The 26223-nt window shown below is 36.1% G+C and overlaps 1 protein-coding gene across 1 annotated transcript in view; it reads right to left on the reverse strand.

Moving 5' to 3' along the window:
* Positions 1-14702: 14702 nt before the first annotated feature.
* The window catches only part of LOC139975102 (uncharacterized), a 111421-nt gene continuing 99900 nt past the window's right edge, over positions 14703-26223 (reverse strand). The window contains exons 3-4 of the mRNA XM_071982730.1: positions 20428-20602; positions 14703-19033 (exon numbers count right to left, since the gene is read on the reverse strand). Coding sequence (XP_071838831.1) covers positions 18750-19033; positions 20428-20602 — 459 coding nt within the window. The 3' untranslated portion in view covers positions 14703-18749. The remainder of the gene's footprint in view (positions 19034-20427; positions 20603-26223) is intronic.

A 26223-nucleotide genomic window follows, 5' to 3' on the forward strand; every position in this document is an offset into this window, starting at 1 on the left:
GTCACCGGCTCAAAAAAATATTATGAAAATAAGAATAAGTTGTCATTTTATCACATATTTCCCATAGCCCTCCTAATTAACCCTGGCCCCAGGGCTGTTGCCTCTTCCCCCCCCCCAACCCTCATCCAGGCCTGTTTGAAGTGAATAAAAGACTATTGTGATAATTTCTTGTATTAACTTTTCTATTTCTGTTAAATCTTGCCTCTAATAAATAACCTTGCTTTAGTTTCACATTGCTTTAATTATCTTTAATATGTGAGAGTGTTTTGATCAAGTGGTTAAGGCAGTGGACTTGTGATCTAAGGATTGCAGGTTCAAGTCCTGGCCTGATTATTATGTTGTGTCCTTGGGCAAGGCGCTTTATCTCCATTGCCTCTCTTCACCAAAGTGTATAAATGGGGACCTGTGAGATAAACTGTCAGTTGGGCGCTGTTTAGCTGCTGCCATGTGGAGGGATTGTCTCTATGTTTGACAGGTTATTGTTGACCAGGTTTATATTGTGATGCGCCTTGAGCACCGTTATAGGTGTATATGTCTGCACTTTATAAATCCCCAATATATTTTAATATAGGTTATTACTAATTATTCTTCTTTTAGTCTTAGTTCTACGCTATTAATTTTTCTGTTTCGTGAAAGCATTTTATTTGATGGTTGAATAACATTTAGTTTACCGCACGACTCTACATAACAAAGAGTAATCAAAGCAAAATATTTTATATTTGTTTGTTGAGATTAATGCAAAATCAAATATATGCAGAAAAAAACAGTGAAGTGTTAAGTCTAGATTTTGTTGTGTACTTTCTGTGTTGTGCCCCAAATACTATATTATTTATTACAATTGTTTTTTGTAATCAGACTAACCCCCTCCTTCTCCCCCCCCACCCCATCGCCACAGATATTTAAAAAAAAAAAAGGAAAATAGGCTAACTAGTAAATAGATTGTCAGCTTGTCAGGTTAGATTGTCAACACTAGTATTTAGCATTCAGAAGGCTAATTAGAATATAATCCTCAATGTCTAGTGTTCACTATAAGTGGTCCATATCTTCAGTAGCCTAACACTACAGCCCATAGTGGATCCTTCATACCGGCCTGCTACCAAAGGCTAGTGTTCACGAAAAATGGTCCATATCTTCAGTAGCCCAACACTACAGCCCATAGTCGATCCTTCATACCGGCCTGCTACCAAAGGCTACCCAAAGATGTAGTGTTCACTAAAAACAGTCCATATCTTCAGTAGCTTATAAACACTACAGCCCATAGTGGATCCTTCATACCAGCCTGCTACCAATGTCTGTCAGTGCCTGTGCAGTGATCTTCATTTCCTTCTCCTGTCTGGTTCGAGAGTATTCTACGCTCATTCTCTGCTTTACCTGGATCCACAAATTAATCTCTCTGTAATTAGCTTGAATACTGCTGTGACACGGCAGAGACCTGCTGGTTAAAAAGCCTCTTTGTTTCTGAGAGATATGAAATGGGAAGACATTCAATAGCTTCACCAATGTGAGTTTCTGAAGTGTCCTTCACGTTTTATGTAAAGTTACTGATTTAAACATCTTACAGATGTAGGGCAACAGCAGTACTGTGACACAGCAATATTACGCTTTATTAATGTTTATATTTTGGTCACAGATCGAGCTTGGATGTCGTAAACTAGCTATGTTCACAAGAGTTTAAAGCAAAGTAGCATAATGCACCAGATATTTTGTACTAAACCATAATGTTCCTTTTTCATAAGTTTTTTTTGGGGGGGGGGCGGGGGGAGTGGGTAAAGAATAATTGTTGTTTACTTTGATATCTTACCATTGTATGTTTTTTACTATTATTTATTTTCTTTTTTGTTTAATATGTTGTTGGAAAAAAAGATGATTGCTTATCTCACTGGTGAACATGTTGGATCAATAAAGCTATTAAATGACTTATAGAGCTGTAAGTAGTCTTACTCTGGGTACCTCCACTCAAATGACAATTTTCATAAATAGCAATCTTTATAAATAGTGTACAAGATATTTAATATTTTGCCTAAAATCATCCAAACTTAATTTTCCCTCGTGTTTGGCCAAGAAATATACATCAATTATCAAGATTTGGTATCTTACAGATTTGAAATATATTTGTGTTCTTCTGGACATCTGAAACATCCTTCACTGAAGTGAAATTTTCATTCCTGTGACTATTAAAATGCTTTAAAAATTCCTACATTCATTCTGCAGGGTAAACCTTAACAAAACCTGCACGACCAAATGATGCAATCACATGTACAAATATGTACAGCATTTATATATTTATACACACACAATTGAGAGGAACATCGTCTAAACAGATTTCACCCAACAGCTGCCGCCAGCGGAAATAGCTCGGACATGACAGAGATAGATATACGCTTATTTTAGCTTCTTCAAAATGTCTCTGCGCTATTTCTCTTTTCCGAGTTGCACCGTTTATACTAGATGGCTCCCCAAAGTTATTTACATTACGCATCCCTGCCAGCACTTGGTTTGTTTATGCTGGCTGGCGATGTAAATCATGAACCGTTACTTGAGAGCATGTACTGGCTGAGAAGGTGCCTCCCTCAAAGCTAAACAGTCATCTGCATAGATTGTGCCAATTGTCGAGGAGTTCAGAGAATATGACGTGACAGAATTTTTTTCGTTAGCCTGAGACTTACAAATGTACTCCTCCTCGTCCAAGTGCAAAGATTGAAGTCGCGTGGAATATGAAGGACATAAATTTTTGGCAAATTTGGTACCTTGATGACATAAAGTTTATGCATATATACCTTGGCCAGTGTTTAGGTGAACTGAGCTGAAATTTGTGTTGTTTCTGAACATTTCAAATATGTCAGAATATTCCAAAGGAAAACAAAATTGGTATTGTAGGGGGCAGATAATATTCAAGATAATATTCCTGAACAATTTCCCTCCCTCTCCCTCTATCTACATATACATACAGACATATGTTGTAATAAATATATCACTTGTAGTGCATTGACTTCAGAGAGTACAAAATTGGGTGGAAATGGGTGCACCTTATTATTTGAAATAGTTTTCAGTGGAATTACATCCCAATACACATGTAATGTGGTACCTCAGGGGTGGTGGGGGGGGGTCGGGACGGTGTAAAAGGCCTTTTCTCTACCAGTGACTGTTACTTTAAAACCTGACCTGAGCTATGGATAGGTATTTAGACAGTTTATAATATGTCACTCAGATTAAAGGTTGCGAATATTCATATTGTGTCTTACTTTTGAATTAAGGGGAGACTGCCTGAAGTCGACGGTTTAAATCCCTTTCGTAGACAAACAATTTCTTTTTTGAATGTTCTAAATTTTTTAATTTCCCGTTCAGTTTTCTATGACCGATTTACACAACCACTGAAACGGGGGGGGGGGGAACTCCCAAACAAAAGAACAAGTAAAGTATAAAAAATATAAATAAAACTAGAAAAGAGGACAAAAAGAAGAGAAGCAATTGTTTTTCTTAGATTACCAATCTATATCACATGCAGTGTCCATCCTGACTCTTTGTTCTTTAAATGATATACATGAAACAAAAACAGTTCCATCAAGCATAGAGAAATAGCAGAACCGAAGAAGAAGAAGAAACAAACAAACAAAATTATCATCATCATCATAATCATCATCTTCTTCCTCGTCACGGTTCTTAATAAATTTGGTCAGGCAGCGTCGTAACCACGTTATACGCACCACAGATCATAAATACATACAGCTTAAAAGATGTTACAAAAAAAAACAAAAAAAAAGGAACACACCCGTGACCTATTGCTTAAAAAATGGGAGAACATTTTTTTATTTTAGTTTTTTTTTATCATTTTTTTTTTGGTTTGTTGTTGTTGTTTTGCTTCTTAGTATCAACTTTTTTAATTCAAAAAAAAAAAAATTAATAACAATGCCAACTTTTGGCAAATCCCTTGGTCTCTCACTTTGTGACATTTGATCTGAAGAGAAAACAATTGTTGATATTTTTAAAACTGATGTTGTCTTCAGTGGAACTTCGTACAGAGTGTTAATATTGATTTTATCGCTGCAAAGTATAACGTCTACAAAACAAGTAGCAATAACTTTGGTGAAATACATTGTTCATTGGATTTGCCAAAAGTTGGTTTCTATCTCCAAACTTGATACTATAATAGCAAAATGACTTTATTTTGAAGGAAAAAAAAAAACTTCCCTATAGGAGGACATACATATCGATGGTTCCTAAAGAAACCACTTGCTGTATCATAAGTTATTTAACTCACATATTTTTATGCTCTATTTTAACTCCATCCACTACGATATAGGGCCTATACAGTAATACATATTCTTCAATTATATGTCTCATACATATTCAAATTTGACATGATGCATTGGATTGCTCACATGAATATTTAGAGTAACATTGTACTTCTCAATTACACACTATACTAAAAATTCCAAAAAAACCCAGTAAAATCAAGTAATGAAATATGACGATATAACATTGATGAAATAATGATGACATCACAAATGGTTTTGGTATTTCAAAAGGTTTTTAAATCTTTCAATTAATAATCAATCGAAAAAATTAAGTGACTGTAGACAAGGCATGCATAATAATTAGATCAAGTCAGTTGGAAATGTAGAAAAACAAAGTGCTGGTCACTCAATCGATTTCAACTGCCTTGCTATGTGGAGGGGAATATATGACCCTTCCCAGGCTAAATCAACTAAATAACATCGCTGATGATATCATCAGTTCATACTCTACCATTGAAGATAATACTTCAGAGTTAATCAATCCATACTCAGGATATCAACTTAATACTTCAAAGATATCAAGTCATACTTACTGATATCAATTCATACTCACAAAATTCAACTTAATCCCTCGCCAATATTAATTCATACTCAGGATATCAACGGAATACTTCTCCGATATCAATTCATACTCACTGATATCAATTCATACTCACAAATTCAACTTAATACTCCACCAATATTAATTCATACTCAGGATATCAACTTAATACTTCACCGATATCAATTCATGCTTTTACTTCCAACTGCGTTCTTTACAAAAACACCAACATTTATAACATGCTTCTTTAAAAATAATAATAAAAAAAAATAACATGCTGACATGTGCAACATTGATAAAAAGAAAATTGTTAACTCTTGAAATTTTTTGTCCATACAACTTTACACTTTCTTGAAATGAATATGTATTTATAATATATATATATAATCTACAACAGTTATATAAAAATTGATCAAGAATTGTGATTTATGAGGAAGAATATTTTCTTTTACAAATGTGCCGATATCTCTCAGCAATTCTACAGATGTAACAACAACTAAAAAGCCAAACGAAAGGAGGGAAAAAAATGGGATAAATAATGAATGAAGAATATAGTAAAAAGGAAAAAATATCAATGTTTTAGTTATAACATAGTACTAGGTTTAATTGTGCAGACAATCTGATGGTGTCACATTATTATGGATTCAACATGCATGCAAATCTCTTTGACAGTGGAATACCAAAAGCCTGCCCTCTTTCTGTCCATCTACACTGGATGAGTCATTGGAAAGGTTTAAAGGAACATTTCATAGTTGGTTAATTAGGCTGGATGATAAAGATGATATATATATATATATATAGATATGTAATTGGTATATATATATATATATATAATATATATATAATTGGTGGAGTTCTATGTTTTTATCTAAAGTACAATTAAAACATTGAATACGAGGGGATGTCTGTACGATCCTATACTGGCTCATTTTTTTACGGCAGAGTAAGATGGCCTAGCTCACCATCATTATCTCCTTCCAATCCTCTGCAAATTACATCTTAAATTGTGGCAACGGGAAGAGGTGTAAGGAGAATCAATAAACTCTTCTCACACTTCTTCACAACAACCAGAGTTGATTAATATCATGTAGTGTCTTAATATACCAATAAATTACATCTCAATGCTACATTTTTTAGATTACATCCCTTCGTACATTTCATTGAAACATTGATCCCCCTCTTCTAGGTGCACACAAATACTGCTTTTCTTTAAAGTACATCCAAATATACAAGTACTTGTTAAACTCTGTAGTCTGGTACTGACCATCAGAGAGCAAAATTAGGGGGGCTAAATCATTTCAATAATACCAAAATGTTTCAAGGTAACATGTGTACCTTTAGTTTTGAGTCAAGAGGTATCGTATGGGCCTAGGGAGAACATAAGTCTCCATTCTTCCTCCTTTGTAAAATTTCAAATCACCACTTCTTGATAAAAAACACTTCACTTACACGACCCAGTTAATATAATTTATGTTAACATTGCAATCAAAACAGATGCATCCCAAGATATATCTCCAATTTCTTATATTATAAAAAAAAACACTGTCTTTGATAAATACTGATTATTTCCCAGGTACATTCTTTTCATCTTTACCCTAAAGCACTATCATAAAATTGCTCATTAAAATTTGAAATAGATATACAGCAACCATGTGGTGTTTTTTAATAAAACAATAGCTCTCAGAAATGGAAATGGAATTTTCCATTATTTTCATTGCTTTTTTTTTCATGAAGTAGTGTTACTTCCAACATTATGGTCTGAAGTATCTGCTACCAAACAGATATTATTAACTGAAGCAAAAGGATCATAGCCTGATGTCACCGAAAATTCAGTAAAGACTGATTTGGTCAAATTGTGTTACTATGGCAACTTGTGAAGATGAAGATTATCCAAAATTATAAAGACCATTTAAGACATTTAAAACTGTCAACAAAATAGAGAGAAACAAATTGTGTAACATGTTTTTGAAATCAGTTTGCAGCCATTTTGATAAAGCTAGTAGTTTATGAGTAACTACAAAGTCTGTTTATTGAATAGCCAAGGTATTAGTATAAATTGGACCTTGCATGAATGTTGAGTACAAACTTTATGCATTTACGGGCATAAACAGCTTTGAATGTAGAGTTTGTGGTAAGCAGAATCCAGGATTTACAAAGGAAGCGGGTATGACCCACAGTGGGGTCTTGAAGCCAACTCATAGGTAGGGGATTTGGGGGTCCTGCCTTGAGTTGTGTATGTGAAATGGTGCATTGTGGCATATCTAGGGTATGAATTACATTTGTGCTTTGGTGATTTTGTTGGGGTTGAAATCTGGGGGGGGGGGATGTTCACTCCCTACCATACCCAGTATCTGTGCCTAGTATGATCAATCCCCAGTTACCACCCACAATGATAGGAGTGATAAATGCAAGCCTTACCAATATAACTTGTAGTACCCCAAAATGATGATTCAATAGTAAACCAATTCAAATAGTAAACTGTGCATCCTTAGATTGCATCCAATCCCCAACCCTACTGCTCCACTTTATCTTGACTTTCATCCTTCCCTTTATTGATATGATTTTAATCACTGGCAAGAATGTACCTTCAAACCATTTGTTTTAAAGTTTCCATGAAAACACATCACTCTCATCAATATTCCATTAAATTTCAACGAAATATTTAAAAAAAAACATGACAATGTAATCGTGCTGGGGTATCTGGAAGACACCACTGGAAATTAATAAACTGATTAATTAACTGAAAGCACCTTTTATAATTGGTTTTCTCCTCCACCAAAAAAAAAAATCAAGACTGATAATTTTCTTTAAAAATTGCATATTATTGACCTTTGACCTATAATGCCACTATATCTGTACATAAGTCTACTGGCACACATCCCAACACATATATGCTTTGTAAAATTGTTTTTTCAGAGAATCTGTGGATATAAATTAACCCAATGATACCACCAGTGGATAACTGGGATGGGTCCATGGACCAAACTTTAGGTTGTGGAAGGCGCAGATATGGGGAGCGGGGGAAGGAGGGGGATAGCTCCCCAGTAGCGGATAGTCCAGCCTCTAATTTATTTCTTATCTTGATATTATCAATGAGGGGAGGGGGGGGGGGTTGGGAAAGGAGCAGATAGCAGATTATTAGCTGTCGTAATTTGATTTTAATGATAACATTCTCATACTTATTGACTAAAAAGCCAATCAGGGCATGTACATTAATACACTTGCTAGAAATGGCCAGAATCTTCTTCTACGGCCAAACTCACAAGGTAATTCAATGAAGGGCAGAGTAACAGCAAGATGTCTTAACAGAATGCCCCTATAAACTTAGTATCGACTTTACGAACCTCTGGACAGTATGAAAATCACAATTCAAATTTTTAAAATTCATTAGACTATCTCATATATATATATATATGTAATAGCAGAAAAGTCCAAAGTAACATATTTCTCTGAGGGGGAAACTCTTTCAAAGACAGAGATATGTAAATAAATATTGCAAGAGAAGAACAAAATGATATGAATACCAAAGCTCAGAAATCTATGAATATTCATTTATTCATTATTTAACTGTGGGAGGAATTAACATCAAATCAGTCATGACCAAATTCTTTCTTTCATGTACTTCCTGTCCGTGATTCACATGTTGAACTCATCAGGAAAACATTTTTTTTTAAATTTGAAAAGACATTTACTCAGTATACATCAGATTAAATCCGCCCAGCATATAAGATATTCCTTGATCTATCCTCAAATCCTTACAAAAGGTCAATCTTGTTGCTTACAACCTTGATGAATATGCATGAACCATTTATTCTGAATGTTCTGTGACCAATGAGTGGCGCACAATGTTATCCATCTTGATTAATATTCATAAAGGGGATCTAATCTGTCATGTTTGTGAGTAACTGTGATCAACATTGACTGATCAATGCTTGTTATTAAATATGACAATGTCATTCATATTCATGAATATTTAAATAATATATCTAAAACTGTTATGTTTCTGATCAAGAATGATGAACATTGATTAATCGATGCTTGTTGTTAAAATATGACAAAGTCATTCCATATTAATGAATATTTAAATAATACATCTAAACTTGTTATGTTTCTGATCAAGAATGATGAACATTGATTAATCAATTTTCAGTAGTGCATATGACAATACTGCAGGTTCATATTAATTATTCACCTTCATGAATATTCATGAAAATCTAATTAATGTGTCATGATTGTGATCTGTCATTTCTTTTTTTTAATGATCATCCGATGGCTGTCACCATGCTATCACACTTATGATTTAATAAAAAGGATACATCCTAATTCCACGAACATAAGAACACACTTCCACCACATATATCCTTTACAACATTTCTCACGGATATTGCCCAGCGAGGGTGTGGATATGGCTGCTCATTGGGTATGGCTGCTCATGACATCATGAATATTCAACAAACCAAGATTAACTGCCGAGACCAAAAATGAAAGATATTAGGAAAACATGGAAGCTCCTAACCGATATTTCTTTTACACCCCAAGATGGTTTTGAGAGTCTCGATTCCCTTTTCACGAGTTTTATGAGAAGAATCAACAAACAGCCATCATTTCTCTTGGATAGTGAAGGATTCGAAAAAAAAAGGAAAAAAAAAATTAAAGCCAAAGAGAGAGAAATGGACTAATAATAAACAATGACGAACCACACACGTGTACCACTCAATAATTAATGACGAAAGTGACGGAGAGAGCATGCATAAAGTGCAGACAATATATATATATGTATATACATATATATATATATATAGATACCTAAGTGTACTTTTAATACTACGATAGAAAGGCTATATATAGATTATGTTACAAGTCCAATTATGAACATATAGGCAGGAGACCAGCTCGTTAATGAAGATGCTTCTTTTTTCCTTTATCTCTTTTTTTTTTTCCCTCTTTCTTTTTTCATTTTTTTTATTCTTTTTATACAAGTTTTACATTTTTTACACACAATTTCAGAAGAATCAGAAGAAAAGAAATAAAGTTAAAAGAGGAGAAGAAGAAGAAGACGAAGAAGAAAAAAAGAACGAAAAAACTCAAAGAGCGACTTTACAAAGTCAAGTAGAAAAGAAATATTTTGTACTTATTAGAAACATTTATATATATCAAACCGAAACCTTCACTATAAACTCTTTTCTCTTTCTTTCTTTCTCTCTCTCTTTGCCCTGAAAATTCATAGAAAACACTTCAAATTTCTTACAAATAAGATGAAGGGAATTTTCCCTCCTTGTCCCTGCACTTATTTTTCTTCAGACCAAATATAAATCCAATAAAACCAGAAATAAGTTACTATGTTTGTTAACACTCAATCAAGCATGAGATATGTTTTGATGTTAAGGTAGGATCTTAGAAATATACGCACTGTGTTTGTAAATTTTCATGTCAGTAGCCATTTAACATTGCTGGTGTGTCCAAGCACCTGTGCCGAGGGACCACTGCTGTGAGAAACTAACTTTGAATGGTCTTTAGGATATTATTGACCAATACTTTTTGATGATGGTCACGTTGAAATTGAATGTTAGAAGCCTAAACACTATTATTATGGGCTGAGCATGCCAAGCATCAAATGTACCTATTAACAACAGCAACTATTTCATTTTTATGGAGGGTGGAGGAAGTTGGTGAGGATTTTCTTAGATATTATATATGTGATTTTCAATTCACTGTCAATGGGCAAGTGGTACTTGAGGTATTGATATGATAATAAATTGACAAGTTTTTTCAAGGACAAAATAAAACTGTTGAAAAGATCAGTGACTTGCACTGGAATTCAAAGGACGCGGAGGGGGGGGGGGGGTGGAGAGGGGTGGATTTCCAAACACCCTTGATTGAACTTCCCTCCCCAATGATGATGGAGGTTGGGGGGGGGGGGGGGGAGGGAGGGTAGAGTCACTGATACAACTAAACACATTATCATGATTTTTCTTGTCATCACAAAGAAGTGACAAAGCAATGATTTCTCAGTGTCACATCCGTTGCCATGATTTTTTTATCCATTTCTATAGAAATTCGTTCATTCTTGCTCTACAATTATAACGATCTTGTTTATCACTTTCAAGAATATTTACCTACACATTTATAAAGAGTGACACAGGTTTAAGATTACAGTGGGCATGCTCTGTGGTATAGCCTAATAAATTTATTCCGAGAAATTTACGGTGATAAAATTCAATTTCCTACCCCGCCTCCCAGAGGAATATTTTTCTTAATGACGTGTGGAGAATATTTTTATCCGAATCTGAATTTATTTTGCATTCAATCTTTCCCTGTAGCAGAGATACTACCTGTGCCAGTATAAGTCATATCTTCATGATAGTTCTCATTGATATTGGTTTATACCTCATTCCAGAGATTTAGGAGCTGATATTGAAAACATTTTAACACATAGCAGTCATTCCATCACCACATGGTGTTAGTTCTATATTGCCCCTCCCCCTCCTCTTACTCTCCCCCTCCAAAGTTTTCCCACTGTAAATGGGTGGGACAGTGGTATTGTTAGCCCCCCCCCCCCCCTCCACTCAATGACAACATATATCTTTTGGTTGAGATGATTTTTGTAAGAGACTGTTTTTGTATATATTTCCAATCAAGTAAGTTGAGAGAAATTGTCCCTAGACTAAGATATTTTAAGGAGGTTGCAGCCCATGTGGTAGAGGGATTTGGGATCCACTCTTCTCCCACCTCCCCTCCCTCCTGCAGAAAAAAAAAGTAAAAGATTTTCATGTCAGATGTTGAATTCTGGGGCATATTTAGACTATGAATTTGGTCTATAATTAGCTTTTAAACACAAGGTTTCCCTAATACTTACTGTTGGTTTTTCGTGTGAGGTTAAAAAGACCCCCCCCCCCTTAATGCCAGGTATAAAAGGTAATTATTATGTGAAAGCAAATTTCAAAGTGCCAATTACTTGAGTTACATGTTATTATTCCACTTAAGTAATATGTAACATATAAAGGCCCTCTTGAGTATGATCATTATAAAATAACCCTCTTTTTGTAATAATTTAATAATGTCAATATATATAGCAACCCACTTCAGTAGTAACTTCATATAATAGCCCCACGTGAATAGATAAAACTATGTAATAATTAAGTTAACCCTGTTGAATGGTAACATTATGTAATAAACCCACTGGAGAAGATAACATTATGTAACAGCTCACTTGGGTAAACCACACTATGTAATAAGCAAACCTGTTGAATAGTAACATCATGTAATAAAACCCACTAGAGTAGATAAATATTATGTAATAGTCCACCTGACCTAATGCTATGTATGACCCACTTGGGTATAATCATGATGTAATGGCATTCTTTAATCTTATTTTTATATGTAATAACTGACTTTCTGACTGACTATTAAACATTACGTAATATCTATACCAAACTGAGCTTTGGACATGAAATAATCCACCTGTCTAGAGCTAGTAGTAGTGATGTAATAACCATATGAACAGCCTAATGTAGTAATACCAACTTGACTAACATATATTGTAATAGGTGCCTATAACATCTGTGTTGTTCATTCACACATATTATAATAACTCCCAAGGTTACCTGAACTTGTTTGTGTAGAAATCCATGTTATCTAATATAAATCTCATGTCTGCAGTTAGGTGGTGGTGGTGGTGGAATCATTGATGATATCAAGACTGGATTTACATTATAAACCTAATAGCCAGTTACTATAGTCATCATACTACTGTAGATAGTAGATATCTAGATATCTGTGTGAGAAAGAAGAAGAAGTCCCTGGGAAGTGGGGGAAGGGTTGTAGCAAGAAATAAAACCTTTCTAAATCTTAGGATACAAAAACCAGGTTGTGCACTAAGAGTGAGTATAGTCAGTAGCTATATAGTCCTCTTTTAGCTATATAGTAAACTATATAGTAAACTATAGAGCTATATAGTAAGCTATATTGTAAGCTATATAGCTATATATAGCTTTATATAGCTATATATATATTGCTATATAGAAAGGTCAGTAGCTATATAGTCCTCTTTTAGCTATATAGTAAGCTATATATAGTAAACTATAGAGCTATATATAGCTATATTATAAGCTATATAGCTATATATAGCTATATATTGCTATATAGCTATATAGAAAGGTCAGTAGCTATATAGTCCTCTTTTAGCTATATAGTAAGCTATATAGTAAGCTATATATAGTAAACTATAGAGCTATATTGTAAGCTATATTGTAAGCTATATAGCTATATATAGCTTTATATAGCTATATATATTGCTATATAGCTATATAGAAAGGTCAGTAGCTATACAGTCCTTTCCAAAATGGCTGCCGCATAGTAAGGTACATTTTATCTTCATTTTATCTCTCATTCGCTGTAGTTCATACTGCACACATGAGCAAGTACCTCTCAATTAATACTATCATTGAGAGTACATGAAACGGATGATATTTAGTCGGGTGTGTGAATTATGCTAATTAGATACAATTTAACAAAGGTATTACAAGGTAACATAAACATATTGAGAAATAAATATAAATCCTCTCGTTAATACAAAAGTTTAAAGTTAAAGCTTTTACGCTAAATGTTTTTCGTTCACCAACTGCGACTTCAAACTTACGGAAAGGAAAAGGGAAAAAAAATATATAAGAAAGCACACACTTAAACCATTGGTGTGGATATGATGTTTTAAAGGAAACATACATACAGATAAAAAGTAATAGTAATAAAAAATATGACAAGGAGATAAAACTTATAACATGGAAGCCACAATAGGTAACTTATATTTAATCATAAAAAAAAACATAACTTAAGAATAGGAATAAAAGATTAAATGTTCACATTTAGAAGACAAGAGGGAAATAGAACAACAACATAAAAAAAATGCATATATATTATAAATCATTTTATAATATCTGTAAAACTTGTTGACCATTGTTTATGGCTTTAACTGTATCACACAAAAATGATGGGGGGCAATCTTCAAACTTTTTTTTCTTCTGGTGCAACACTTTGTGACCAAAACGTTTATAGAATCTTATAATTAGGGATCTTCATTGTTTATGGGCTAAACTAATCAATTATTTTGGTGTTTTAACATTTAAAATCTATCATTTTCCTTTCTCTCAGCAAGACCATTATCGTAATCATCATTATCATGCATCATTGTAATCAGTGTCGTTGAGCAGGGTAGTATAGCTGCTAAGCTTGACAAGCATTCTAAAGTTGAAGTTTCAAGATTCAGTAATATTAGGGAATCTAAGCTATACCCAAAACATCAATACATTGATTGACAGTTCTGTGCCTTAGAAGATAAGTTCTGGTCCGATGTGCAATCGTTTGATGAAGCAAAATTATATCATCAATATGTAATACCGAGTATACTTGTACCATGCACAACACTGTGTAGGTAGCTGTATAGGCCTAGAGCTTTCACTTGTGAGGCGCAACTACCATGAGTAGACTACAATGTTACATATTCTGTCCAGGTGGTGTGGTGAAGTGGGGGGGGGGAATGATCTTTCCTCCTTGATTTAAGTACCCCTAGAAGTATATGTGGTTGTATTCCCTTGTAAGCTTTGCACCATACATGAGGGTTGTATACAGATAGCTTCAAGCAGCTTCAAACATAACCAACATTCCTTGTACTTTATAATTCTTTGACAGCAGTAATGCCAGCTTGTATGTTCGATGTATCTAACGTATCTAAAGCAACATTTAATCTCCCCCCCCTCCTCCCTCCTCCTCTCCCCTCCCCTGCACATTCTCTCTTCCCCCTCCACTTGTTCTCTATATGTCTTTGTAATGCCAATGCCCAATGCCCACCCCACCTGACCCCCCCCCCACATGATGTCATCCTCATTGTAGTAGTTTCATTTCTACAAGGCTGGTCTATGCAATGTGATGAAAGTAAAGCTTCTAGTGCGAGTAAATGCATGTATATATATATTGCTACATTATATGTACTTTGCTAAAAAAAAACAACTTGTGGAGAATAAATGGAATTTGACATCCAGCTATATCTTGCCTTCCTTATTTCCTTTTTTCTCTGCATCATACTCTTCAGATTCCTTGACGAAAAGTTTTGATCTATTTGTGAAATGCTTCAACAACTGCAATCATTTGTAAGTCCATGAATGTACTTCAATATCATTACCATGGCTGCATGTGATGCTATTGAGAGCTAATATACGTCACTGTTAGCCAAAACATGAGAACGCGATCCACTTCAGTTACAAGTCTTTACTGTCTGCTATGTCAAAATCAAGACAAAACTGATTCACAGACTTACTTCTGTCATGATATAGATAGTAGTAGTATAAGTAGTAGTTGAGTACACCCTCATTGTATGAGCTCGTCTTGGTCAGCCCCGGTAGTATTGCATTTGAAAATGTCTGTGTATGCCACTGTTACAAAACTTTCATATTCATTTCATTGTAATATTTAGCATTTAATTTTTCTCTATAGAAGTATGAATTATCTTGATAACTATCCATCACATGTAATGATCCAAAATTGAGCCTCCCCACCCCCCCCCCCAAAATGAATCTAGAACACTTGCTTCTACTTTGCAAAAAAAATAGAAATTGTGTTATAGCAATTACTTGTTTTGCAGCACTGAATGTGACAGATATTACAAACATTTAAGATTAAAGTAACTGAAGAGTTGAATGCTTTAATTGGCATCGTTAGTGTTTCTTTGGAGGGCGCCCTCATATCCGCTTGTATAGAGCCAACAAATAATCTCACCATATCTGCTAGATGTCAAATTATGATATTAAAATGCTAAAATGTGCAAGTTATGAGTAGGTAACAAACTTATGTTATCTCAAATATGTTACTCTTTGTGTGAATTAGAGAATGTGCAGCACTTTACCCACAAGTGTCTGTCAGATATTTACCAAAGGACTTCTCAGTGATTTCAGAGACTGCAGAACAAGAAAGGACCAATGATATGAAGAGCACCCTCTGTTGATTTAGGGCATGGCTAGAAATCCCCATTGGCCACCACAAAAATGACTGGACTAACCCATTGATCTTTATGACATACAGAAGATACCATCTTAGTTGAGACTCTACTCCACTGACATTGGACGAGGGGGGGGGGGGGGATTTTCAAAATAGGAAAGTTTGTGTCCTACAAATTTAATGTATGATTAGCTGATATTTCCCTACTCTACAAAGTTACCACCAGGTTACTAGTAACTGTATACAACATTTCCACACAAATAGTATACAGACTGATAAATGTGTAACAACTGTTTAACAACGATCTACAAATGTATGTCAATAGACAGACATCTGCTGAGAGTATAAGCTTTTTTTTGCAATCTTCCTCGGGGAACATTTTCTATAGAGGGCGCTGTCAAATCGGTCTTTAATTCCTGAGTAATCCGAATTGTTTACAGATCTCTGAATTCATGTAGCACTTTTGTGTGAAAACATTCACAAGCCTATGGACACGCAAGAAGATCTCCCATGCAGACACACTGCGTGATTGACTAGGTTCAACTTAACGCACTTTGGCTGTATGAACAAAGCGCTTTTGAAAACACAAGTTAAGCTGCTTAGAAGAATTAGTTCGACATGAAACTTCCAAAAAGAACTCATATTCAATAATTACGAACGAAATTGTCTACACTACTATAGTAATCAACTCACGGTCCAATTATGAACGGCAATCAGAAACTGCAGCCTGTCAAGTATTGCAGAACTAGATAGGACCGATATGGTGGCGCCCTCTATTAATTTTAAGCAGGGCTGGAGAACCCCATTTACTCTGCTTGATTTTTGCAGTTTTTGAGGTTTGTGGAGTATGAATTTAGTTTACAATAAATTACCGGCAATACCAAGGTTTTCTACACAAATATTGCTATACATCATTTTTCAGCAAAGTATGGGGAATTAATTTGATTATTTCCATGGCACTGAACGGAGGTAATCTCACCTAGGAGTAGACTGTCTAAAACAAATTTTTAGCAAAAATATTAAATTTCAAGACCAGTGACTGCCTAACTGTATATTATTAATTTAAACCTTACTTTGAAAAAAAGCCAAAAATTTTACTGTTAGCTGTTAAACTTGAAAGAGTATATGCTGTTTGTGCTCTCGATTAAATTGTTAGGAACTTGACATAAATTGTCTGAAGATGTTTTCTGTTTCCCCTAGTGACACTATTCCATTCAATGGAAACATGTCATAAGTGTGAGTCATAGATATTTATTTTTTTTGGCAAAAAAAGAGGAACATCAAAAGTTTTACTTTACCATGAAACTGTTTTCCCTGCCACTCTCTATCATCTAAGCCCTCTTCTATGTGTCCTAAACCTCACCCACTTTCCCTCTTTATATCATCTAAGCCCTCTTCTATGCATCCTGTACCTCGCCCCTGTCTATCATCTAAGCCCTTTTCTATGCCTCCCGCATCTCACCCCCTGCCCCTCTCTATCATCTAAGCCCTCTTCTATGTATCCTGTACCTCGCCCCTGTCTATCATCTAAGCCCTTTTCTATGCCTCCCGCATCTCACCCCCTGTCCCTCTCTATCATCTTAATCTAAGCCCTCTTCTATGCGCCCTGTACCTCACCCCCTGTCTTTCTCTATCATCTAAGTCCTCTTCTATGCGCCCTGTACCTCACCCCCTGTCCCTCTTTACCATGAAAGCCCTCTTCTATGCGTCCTGTATCTCACCCCCTGTCCCTCTCTATCATATAAGCCCTTCTATGCGTCCTGTATCTCATCCCCTGCCCCTCTCTATCATCTAAGCCCTCTCCTATGCATCCTGCATCTCACCCCCTGCCCCTCTCTATCATCTAAGCCCTCTTCTATGCATCCTGTCACTATGCAAGCAGACTATATACTGCATGTTATTGCTCAACTATTTTTCGTCAAAGCTTAATTATTTTATGGTACACTTATTTCCCTCTCGACACTTCTGCTGATGTCGGGAATGATCATAATACACTGTCACTTCTAAGTATTAAACTTACAGGTTAATAAGGAAGCCATTATGACTATAAAGAAGGCAAAAAAGGGGGGGGGGGAACGGTAGGTACTAAAACTAAATAGAAATAATAATAATAATAATGATGATGTTAATAATAATAATAATCATAATAATATGTGGTGTTGGTATCATACGACAAAGAACCGTGTGTTATAAGAAGAACACTCAATAGCTACAGACCCAAACATTACAATGTTCAAAAATATAAAAAAACGAGAGGAAAAAGAAAGAAAAAAACCCAAGAAAGCCAACCACTAGAGAGGTCAGGCCACAACCATCGCCATTTTTTTTCCTTCTCAAAGCAAGCATTTTCAAACCTGAAACACTTGTTGATCCATTTTGTAAAAAGTTGTGCACGAATCTTCACCAGCTTTTGTTCCCATTCTTTAATTATTGGTCATCCCTTTTGTTTGGTAGCAACAGGCAACGAAATGTCTACTGCTACTTTGTTCAGCCTGACGGTGTCCAGAAGTTTCTGTTTGCACTCTTAATTCACGTTGGACTGGTGGCAACGCCGTGGGGAAAAAAAACAGTAGCTTCCTCTACGTACGTCCATAGAAAGCACCAATTTTTGTATGATCTGACTCCTCCACATTTTGTTCCAAAATTCCTTCGTGACACATTAAAATTTCGGCCCTCGTTAGGCCCTTTTGTCTCTAGGATTTTCTTCGTCCCCTGGACAGGTGTGTGTCCCATTCGGGCGTTAAACAAGAAACAAAACAGGTTACAGTGAGACCCCCTCAGTCCTGCATGCCCAGATCTGGCAAAGGCAGCAGCGATCCAGGTGCGTATTATCCCTTCAGACGATGATATCTGTCGGTGACTACACACTCAAGGGTGCTCAAAGTATGAAGATGTTACATAAGAGGTTTTCCTTATGAGACTGCGTTTCATGTTCCCGCTACTACCGTTGGTGCTATAGTCCACATAACAAGAATGTACAAGTTTAGCGCATGTAGGACTGCATATATGCTCCCCGTGTGATGAAGACGTAATGAAGCCACCGCCCCAGAAGAGGCGGCGGATGTAATGTTTATGACTTCAATGTTACTTTGGCAACCCAGGTCCTCAGCACTCATGGATATGTTCCCCTCCTTTGAGAAATCACATCTGAAACAAAGCTCTTTCTTCTCTTGTTGTATGAGAGATCTCGATCTCGCAGTTTCTCTTGGCCCTAAAGAAGCAAAGATAAGATGGAAAGAGAAAAGAATGTGCTTTTATGACCAGCTGATTAAACTTATGGTTTGTATCAGTTTTTCGAGATGGTTTCGAGAGGGTTTAAGGCCCCCCCCTCCCCTCCACCACCATCTCCTTCATCAATGGTGACAATATTTTGTTTTTCTTCAAAATTTGACCAACCAACCATTCAGAACACTTTACTCAAAGTTTATTTCAAATGATGAAAAAGTATCATTGGCTTTCCAAGTTTTTGGACAACTGGACTGTTACACAAGGATTTCTCATTTGCTGAGAACATTGAAACGGCCTGGACAAGCTTATATATGTTATTGTCTGACATCACTGGCAATAGTTCTGTAAGACTAGCTGTTGTACACTCATAAGAGAAAAAAAGTCTTTGAGTAATTGTTTGTGACACTGAATTAATCGTATAAAACATTCATTAATGAAAACTAGCGAGGATGATTGATGGCTCAAGCAAGAGGGAAGGTTTTAAATAAAAAATGTGCACAAAAATATTGTGAAATGTTCATTATAATTGTAAGGATGTTTTGGTCGTATTCCTTTGTGATGGACAAAAGTCTTGTAGACACTTGAGAACGCGATGAGAATCTGATACCCACCGTTGCTCGGGATCAGACTCACAGTTGTGATCACCATTTCGAGGAGGATCATGACCACCCCCCTCTGCAAGGGCGATCAAGAGTGTAGTGTGGACACTCGGGGATCGATCAACCCTAAACCACCAGTCGCTTGATTGCCCTAAACACAAATGGTTTGACAGACAGACATGCAGGAACGATTGATTTGTGGATCATCGTTGAGACCTTCTCATGCTTGGTTAACCCTCTTCAGATGGATGTTGATCCATTGTCCATTCTCAAATGTGGATCCGTCTTCCAGAGTGAAAACCAAGATCCTGATCCACCTTGTGTTCTCAAATGTTAACAAGGCCAAATTGTTATAGCGACAACAGGCAAGTCATCCTCCCCTTTACCCCCCCCCCCACATTTTCATTAGACCCCACACTCTGCATCAGACTCAACAACATCCTGAATGAAGTTGTGACTTTTTTGCTAGAAGGAAGAATCGCATAACCATGAGCTGTGTGATGATGTGCACCACGTACTGCTATAAGTACTTGTCACTATTGTGTCAAGTTTTCTTTTGAACTTTTATTTTATGGCATTTTGGTTATATTTAAGATTTCATACTCATGTTGCATATTTCTCTTGAGATAATGATATCTTGCACACAAGAATATTGGATATATTGAATGGGTTGCCTCTTATTGGGACAGTTCAAGATGGTCGAAGGGGGCGGTCGTCTACAAAAGTTTGAGAACCACTGCTGTAGAAGAAAGACTGGACATTTTCAACAAAATCTTACCGCTGCAGAAAAATGTTCTCTGTCCGCAGTAGGGTTTTTGAGGCAAAAAGTAAGGGCATCTTGCTTCCGTCCTTTCACAAAACTCCTCGCATGGATCTACCTGGGTCTCGTCTCCATTTTCGTCCTCGTAAAAATAAGGAATCTGAGTAGCACATAGCCAGTCTCCGTAGGCTTTCTGTTTCAAAAAAAGAGATAATGAAAACAGTCAGATAAATTTGTTGTACCAAACTTAGTGAAATTATTAATCAATGCATGTCATTTTTATTTGAAACTGAAATTCAATTATCACCAAGTTTGCCAAGATTGCCAGCCAGACAGTTTTTGACACAAATAAAATTTGAATTGTGTAGTAAATTTTGAAACATAAGGTCATTTCAGGAAATATAAGTATACATTGATGTTTTCCACTCCATCTTACTGGCAGATGTAACTTTGAAGGTTCCCCAAAATGTCTAATTCTTTATTTTTTTTACCAATATTATGGGAATTAACAGAAAGACTGTAATCCTCTCCTAGCAAGAAGATATGCAACAAAACATAAATCATAAACAAAATGGAAGTGTAGGCTTCATATTCCAGTTTCGATTTTTAGTTACTTAGTAGCATTTTTTCCCGGGAAAAATTGATTCGTTATTGCACAGCAACATGGGCACAGTCATACAAGTGCCACAGTGTACAGCATTTTTTGTACACAGGAACCTTTTGGCAACCGTATGTGTCCTTTGGACAAGAATACTTGTAAGTAGCACAACAGTCATTTGCAAACAATATATGCATTAATAGTTTTATTATACTGAGATGGTATGGCCATGTCACAAGATCGACAGGACTGGCTAAGACGATCCTGCAGAGCACGGTACCGGGAGGAAGAAGGAGAGGCAGACAGAGAAAAATATGGGAGGACAACATCCCAGAGTGGACGGGCCTCAAACTGCCTGATGCCCTACGAGAGGCCGAGGACAGGAAGAAGTGGAGAGAAGTAGATGCGAGGGCATCTGTGGCGCCCCTACGGTCTACCAGACTCCGGGATAGGTGAGTTGAGAGTTTTATTATATCATTGTTTCCCAGTCTTTTTATCTTAAAAGGGTAACCGTTTGCAATCGAGCAGGGGGGGGGGGGGATTAATTGAGTGCGCAAATGATGAACACACTGATGTTGAATGCCTGCAAGGTTTATCATGCTACAACGCATAGTGTTTGCTTCCAAGTTTTATTAGATTGCAATTACAGGCTAAGATGATGGCCAAATTAATTAAATGATATCAGCATTATTCATAGAGAAAAAAAGTCATTTCCCATGAAAACTGATGAAATCTTGCAAATCGTTTAATTCACATCCCGATGAAAACCAAATCTACGGATGACAAGGCATTAATTTGGCCTTCAATAACGTGTGAAGAGCGAATATTACGAGAGTTTAAATCGTCTCACTTTGCAATGTTCTGTCAAGAGTTTATAATGATAACCAGTGGTTTGGACTTATCTGGTTATTTGTTAGATTGGCATCATAAAGCTTTAAGTTGCTACAGATGTCAATATCACACACTACTTAATATTAATCAGCATATCTGGAGCAGCCTTACACCCAACCATATCTCTGGTATATTAAGTAGTGTGATATTGCACAGGGTTTTTGATGGAAATATTACAGCATGATTGATGGTTGAGCACTTTATCGAAAATTAAGAGCAAGTGCTTAATTATTTATCCGAGTCACATTTTACAATGCACAACCCAGACCGTGTGACACCATTATGTAGATGTACCAAATCTCTGGAAATTGACCATAGCTGCATTGTTCATTATGGCTTTTTCATTTCAACGTTGTATCCATTTTCAAGTAGTATATCCAGAATTTGGTCTGCTATTCCAAGAAATCATCAAGTGTTTATTTTAAATATTACTGTAGGAGGAAGAGATTGTTGACACACTAATTGTCCAGCTCGTAGCATTCTTTTAATTTAATCTTATTTTCCCTTCCCTTCCCCTCCCCCCCCCCCCCTTTTACCTGTTTTGCCTCTAATAATATGGAAACAAGAATTTATTTCTTGAAGGTCCAAAGGTTATGCAAAGATCTTAACATGGAAATAAAGGTAAAAGTTGTAAGTTAACAGTATTGCATAAAGGTAAGGCCTTTCTCACATGATCGAAGACATGCACAATTCAAACGCTCGCTCCTGGGGACACATCTACGTGCCCCCTGGGGGACTTCCCATAGGGTGCAGTTGCAAACCGGCACATGCAACTATATTTACAAGTTACCTAACAGGTTCCCCACACTTACACACCTGGGAGATGGAGATTGCTGTATCCAGGGACTTGCTTGAACATGCGATTCTTAGATCGTAAAGTCTCTTGCCTTTAGCCATGTGATCAAAGCACCCACATGGTATTACTCTTAAAAAGATGAAATTCGTTGTTCCATGATCTCTCTAAATATCAATGCCTATGAGATGACTAATTTGTCTTTAATTACTCTTTGTTTTCTAGTGGTCACCATGTATAGGAATCCTTTACTTTGTGTACACATATTAAAAGCAACAGAATTGATCAAACTTACAATTAATGTAGCTTTTTGTACATCGTTAAGGAATATTCATAAAGTATTCAATTCACTCTAGATTCTGTCAAATATTTAAATTAATGCATATATATAGATCTCTGTGAACATGATGGCATATAACTCTTCTCCACAAAAACATTAGCTTGTGGACAGCCCCCCATTTTCCCTGCCCCCTACTTGGATGGTGTTTATACACATCTACTGATTCTGTATTAAATAACAAGATAAACCTAACAACAAAAATTAATGCCCATATTCTGGTACACCACAGATGACGGTATGCAAAAAACCAACCAGCTGCTCAAAATGCAGAACCAAAGAAATTCCTAAAATGCTAATTAATTCTCCTCGTCAAGAAAGCAAAAACATAACAAAAAAACATGAGAAACATCTGCACTTTTATTTCATCATTTCATGTTTATTTGGAGATATATGTCAAGCATGAAATAGGAAGGAGGTACTCTGTCAATACATTCTAAAACAAAAGTAAACAAAGAAAGATACCTCATAATTAATGGAATGGGGGAGGAGGAGAGGGGGGGGGTATTTGTTTTCCCTTTCTGAGAAGAAATAGTTAGAGAGCAACACTGGTTCAAACCGTACTACTTCATGAATTTACTGAAATATGATAAGTCTGACATGACATATCAGTTGTCTGCCAGGGGGCATTCTCCTTTTGTACCTCTAAAGGGTACCCCCAATGGCCTCAGTGTCTCCTCTGGGTTTCATGTTTTTAATATATATTTCAAACTTTTGGTATGCCCCAGCAGCACTGATTTTTGGGCTATTTAAATACTATAGGGGCCTCAAAAATACAAGACTAGATGAAAGAGCTAAAGTTAATCCAAAATTTAAATACTAACATGATAAAACACATGGACCATTTAACAGATCACTTCCTACAGATTATGAAGATAAATCAATCTCTTGGAGGAATGCATAGACGACTGATGGACGGACAAACAGACTAATAGACAAACAGACAGATGACACGTGGTTGGAATCAAGAGGGCACACTATGTAGCTTCGATGCTGCTATGTGACAAAACAAGATGTAATTTTCAGCAGATTGACTGAGTCAGCGATCGAATTGATTGGACTCGCTCGCTTGTTGTTTATAAAGGGCAGGAAACTAGTGAGCACAAATTTCCACTTACCCTCAGAGGACGCAGTTTAAAATGTCATTCATATGAGGACATGCTAGGCCTCAGCTGGGGGCTCAGCCTGTAGATACCAAGGCGACTGTGTGTGGTGATTATTTGTACCACACTATAATGAACATTCCACAAAATTAGTGGTGGTTATGAAGACCAGCTATGACTATAAATAAGTTACAATTGGGAGATGTTGTTGTTAGTGAAGGAGATCTGCCTATGGATTATATATGGAAATAATTTACAATAGACAGTACTGTAACAATCCTTGATCATGTGGAACGCCGCCATGCGCTTTAATAAGCGCTAAGATTTATTCTAAAAAGTGTAACAAAAAGTGGGACAAAGAGTGGTTGATCACACTTCCTGTCTGTGAACTTTCAATTTTATTTGTAAATTTTAATATCTTGTCATATTTCACCTAATTAAATGTTGGTATGCAAATAAGACACCCCCACTGATTCACACTAGCATCTTATCACATACGTACACCACCACCGCATTATAAGCTTGATAATAACATTTCAACACATTATGAGTGTGTACAGCCATTGTAATGGAAAACTTGATAGAAATTTGTAGCAAATTGGGAAGACAGTGTTTCCAGTTTGAGTAAGTTTATTCTAGGTAGATATAGGAAAGTTCTATTAACTGATAGTTATTAATGATTAATTGACAGGAAAACTAGTAAGGAAGGATTCGACTAAACGTTGTTCGTGTATTGCTTGTAAGGGCAATAGCTATCTAAACTAAAACTTAACTTAAAAGTGCTCAGGACAAAATTATTATTAAAGAAAATACAGTCCAATCATCCACAACTGATGTTGCAGTTTATCACATTATCACAGACTGGGAATTCATGTTCCTCCTTAGATTGTTACATCACAAGATAGCAGATTTCTGATCTAAAATGTTAATTTAAAGTTAGCATTCCTCCTTTCCTGAACATTAATCAATACTCATGCTTCAACTAAACTGTGTCACACAGATGATCGAGGTAAACTCCCTGCCTCCTCAAACGAGTCAGTGCCGTTATCTTGCTATGATGTCATCCCTATTTTACGCTCCTCTGTGACTTTAAAGCAAAGTTGAAAACTGTTATAGCAGTGAACGCACTGCACTGTGAGACTGTATAACTGACTGCAATACCTTGTGGATGTAGGCATATCATTTATTGGTCAAATACAAGTAGAAAAGAATAATTTGCTGGTCAAACAAAGAGTAAAGGTAGGCTACCTTTGAGACCTTTCTAGTGTAGATAGTTTTTCCTGATTAGACTTTTTTTCTTTCATCTGAGTCATATCTGTTGCATGATCTTTTTGATGCTCATGCTAATTCCAGAATCCAAAATTGAAACTGTAGATGAATTTCTTGGCCTTAGGGTTTTCTACCTTTTGGATGTTCCCATTTTTTAAGGAATTTCATAAGTTTCTTGTAGAGCATTTGTTGCAGCAGCCCAAAAAAAAAAAAAAAAAAAAATTGCCAATTTAACAATACAATTTGAAAATTTTTACAATTTGGAATTTTTACGATCACCAACTTTCAAGATCTCTGAAGAAATGTTCAAGCATCTAGCCAGAAAATTTAATGCAAGTAATCTACCAGATGTTAAGGCCCGGTCACACTATACCGATTTTTTATCGGAATACTATCCGATTTTCCCGGAGGAATCGAAACAGCCTGTTTTTCGTTCGGGTCTTCTAGCCACAGTGATAAAGGACCTGATTTGCTATCTGTTGAGCCATTCCGATGTGGAATAGCCCTCTCCTAACTTTTGATATTGACTCCGTTTCCTTTTATCGGATAGCTATCCGATTTCTCTTCCGATTTTTATCGTTTTTGGATGTGACGTCACTTCAGAATGTAGTCCGTTCCAGAACCCCTCAGGTATGGAGTAGGTATTCGAATATTCCACTGCATTCATTACATTCACTACCACAAACCTCACTCTTCGGCCTAAAATCGGAAATATCGGACCGTATTCCGATAAAATATCGCTGTAGTGTGACCGGGCCTTTATATATGTAAAAATGTAACTTGCTCACCAATTATTGTTAAACAATACATTCATGATTATAGC

This window comes from Apostichopus japonicus, chromosome 10 (assembly GCF_037975245.1).
Source record: "Apostichopus japonicus isolate 1M-3 chromosome 10, ASM3797524v1, whole genome shotgun sequence".
In the NCBI taxonomy this organism is placed as follows: domain Eukaryota; kingdom Metazoa; phylum Echinodermata; class Holothuroidea; order Aspidochirotida; family Stichopodidae; genus Apostichopus; species Apostichopus japonicus.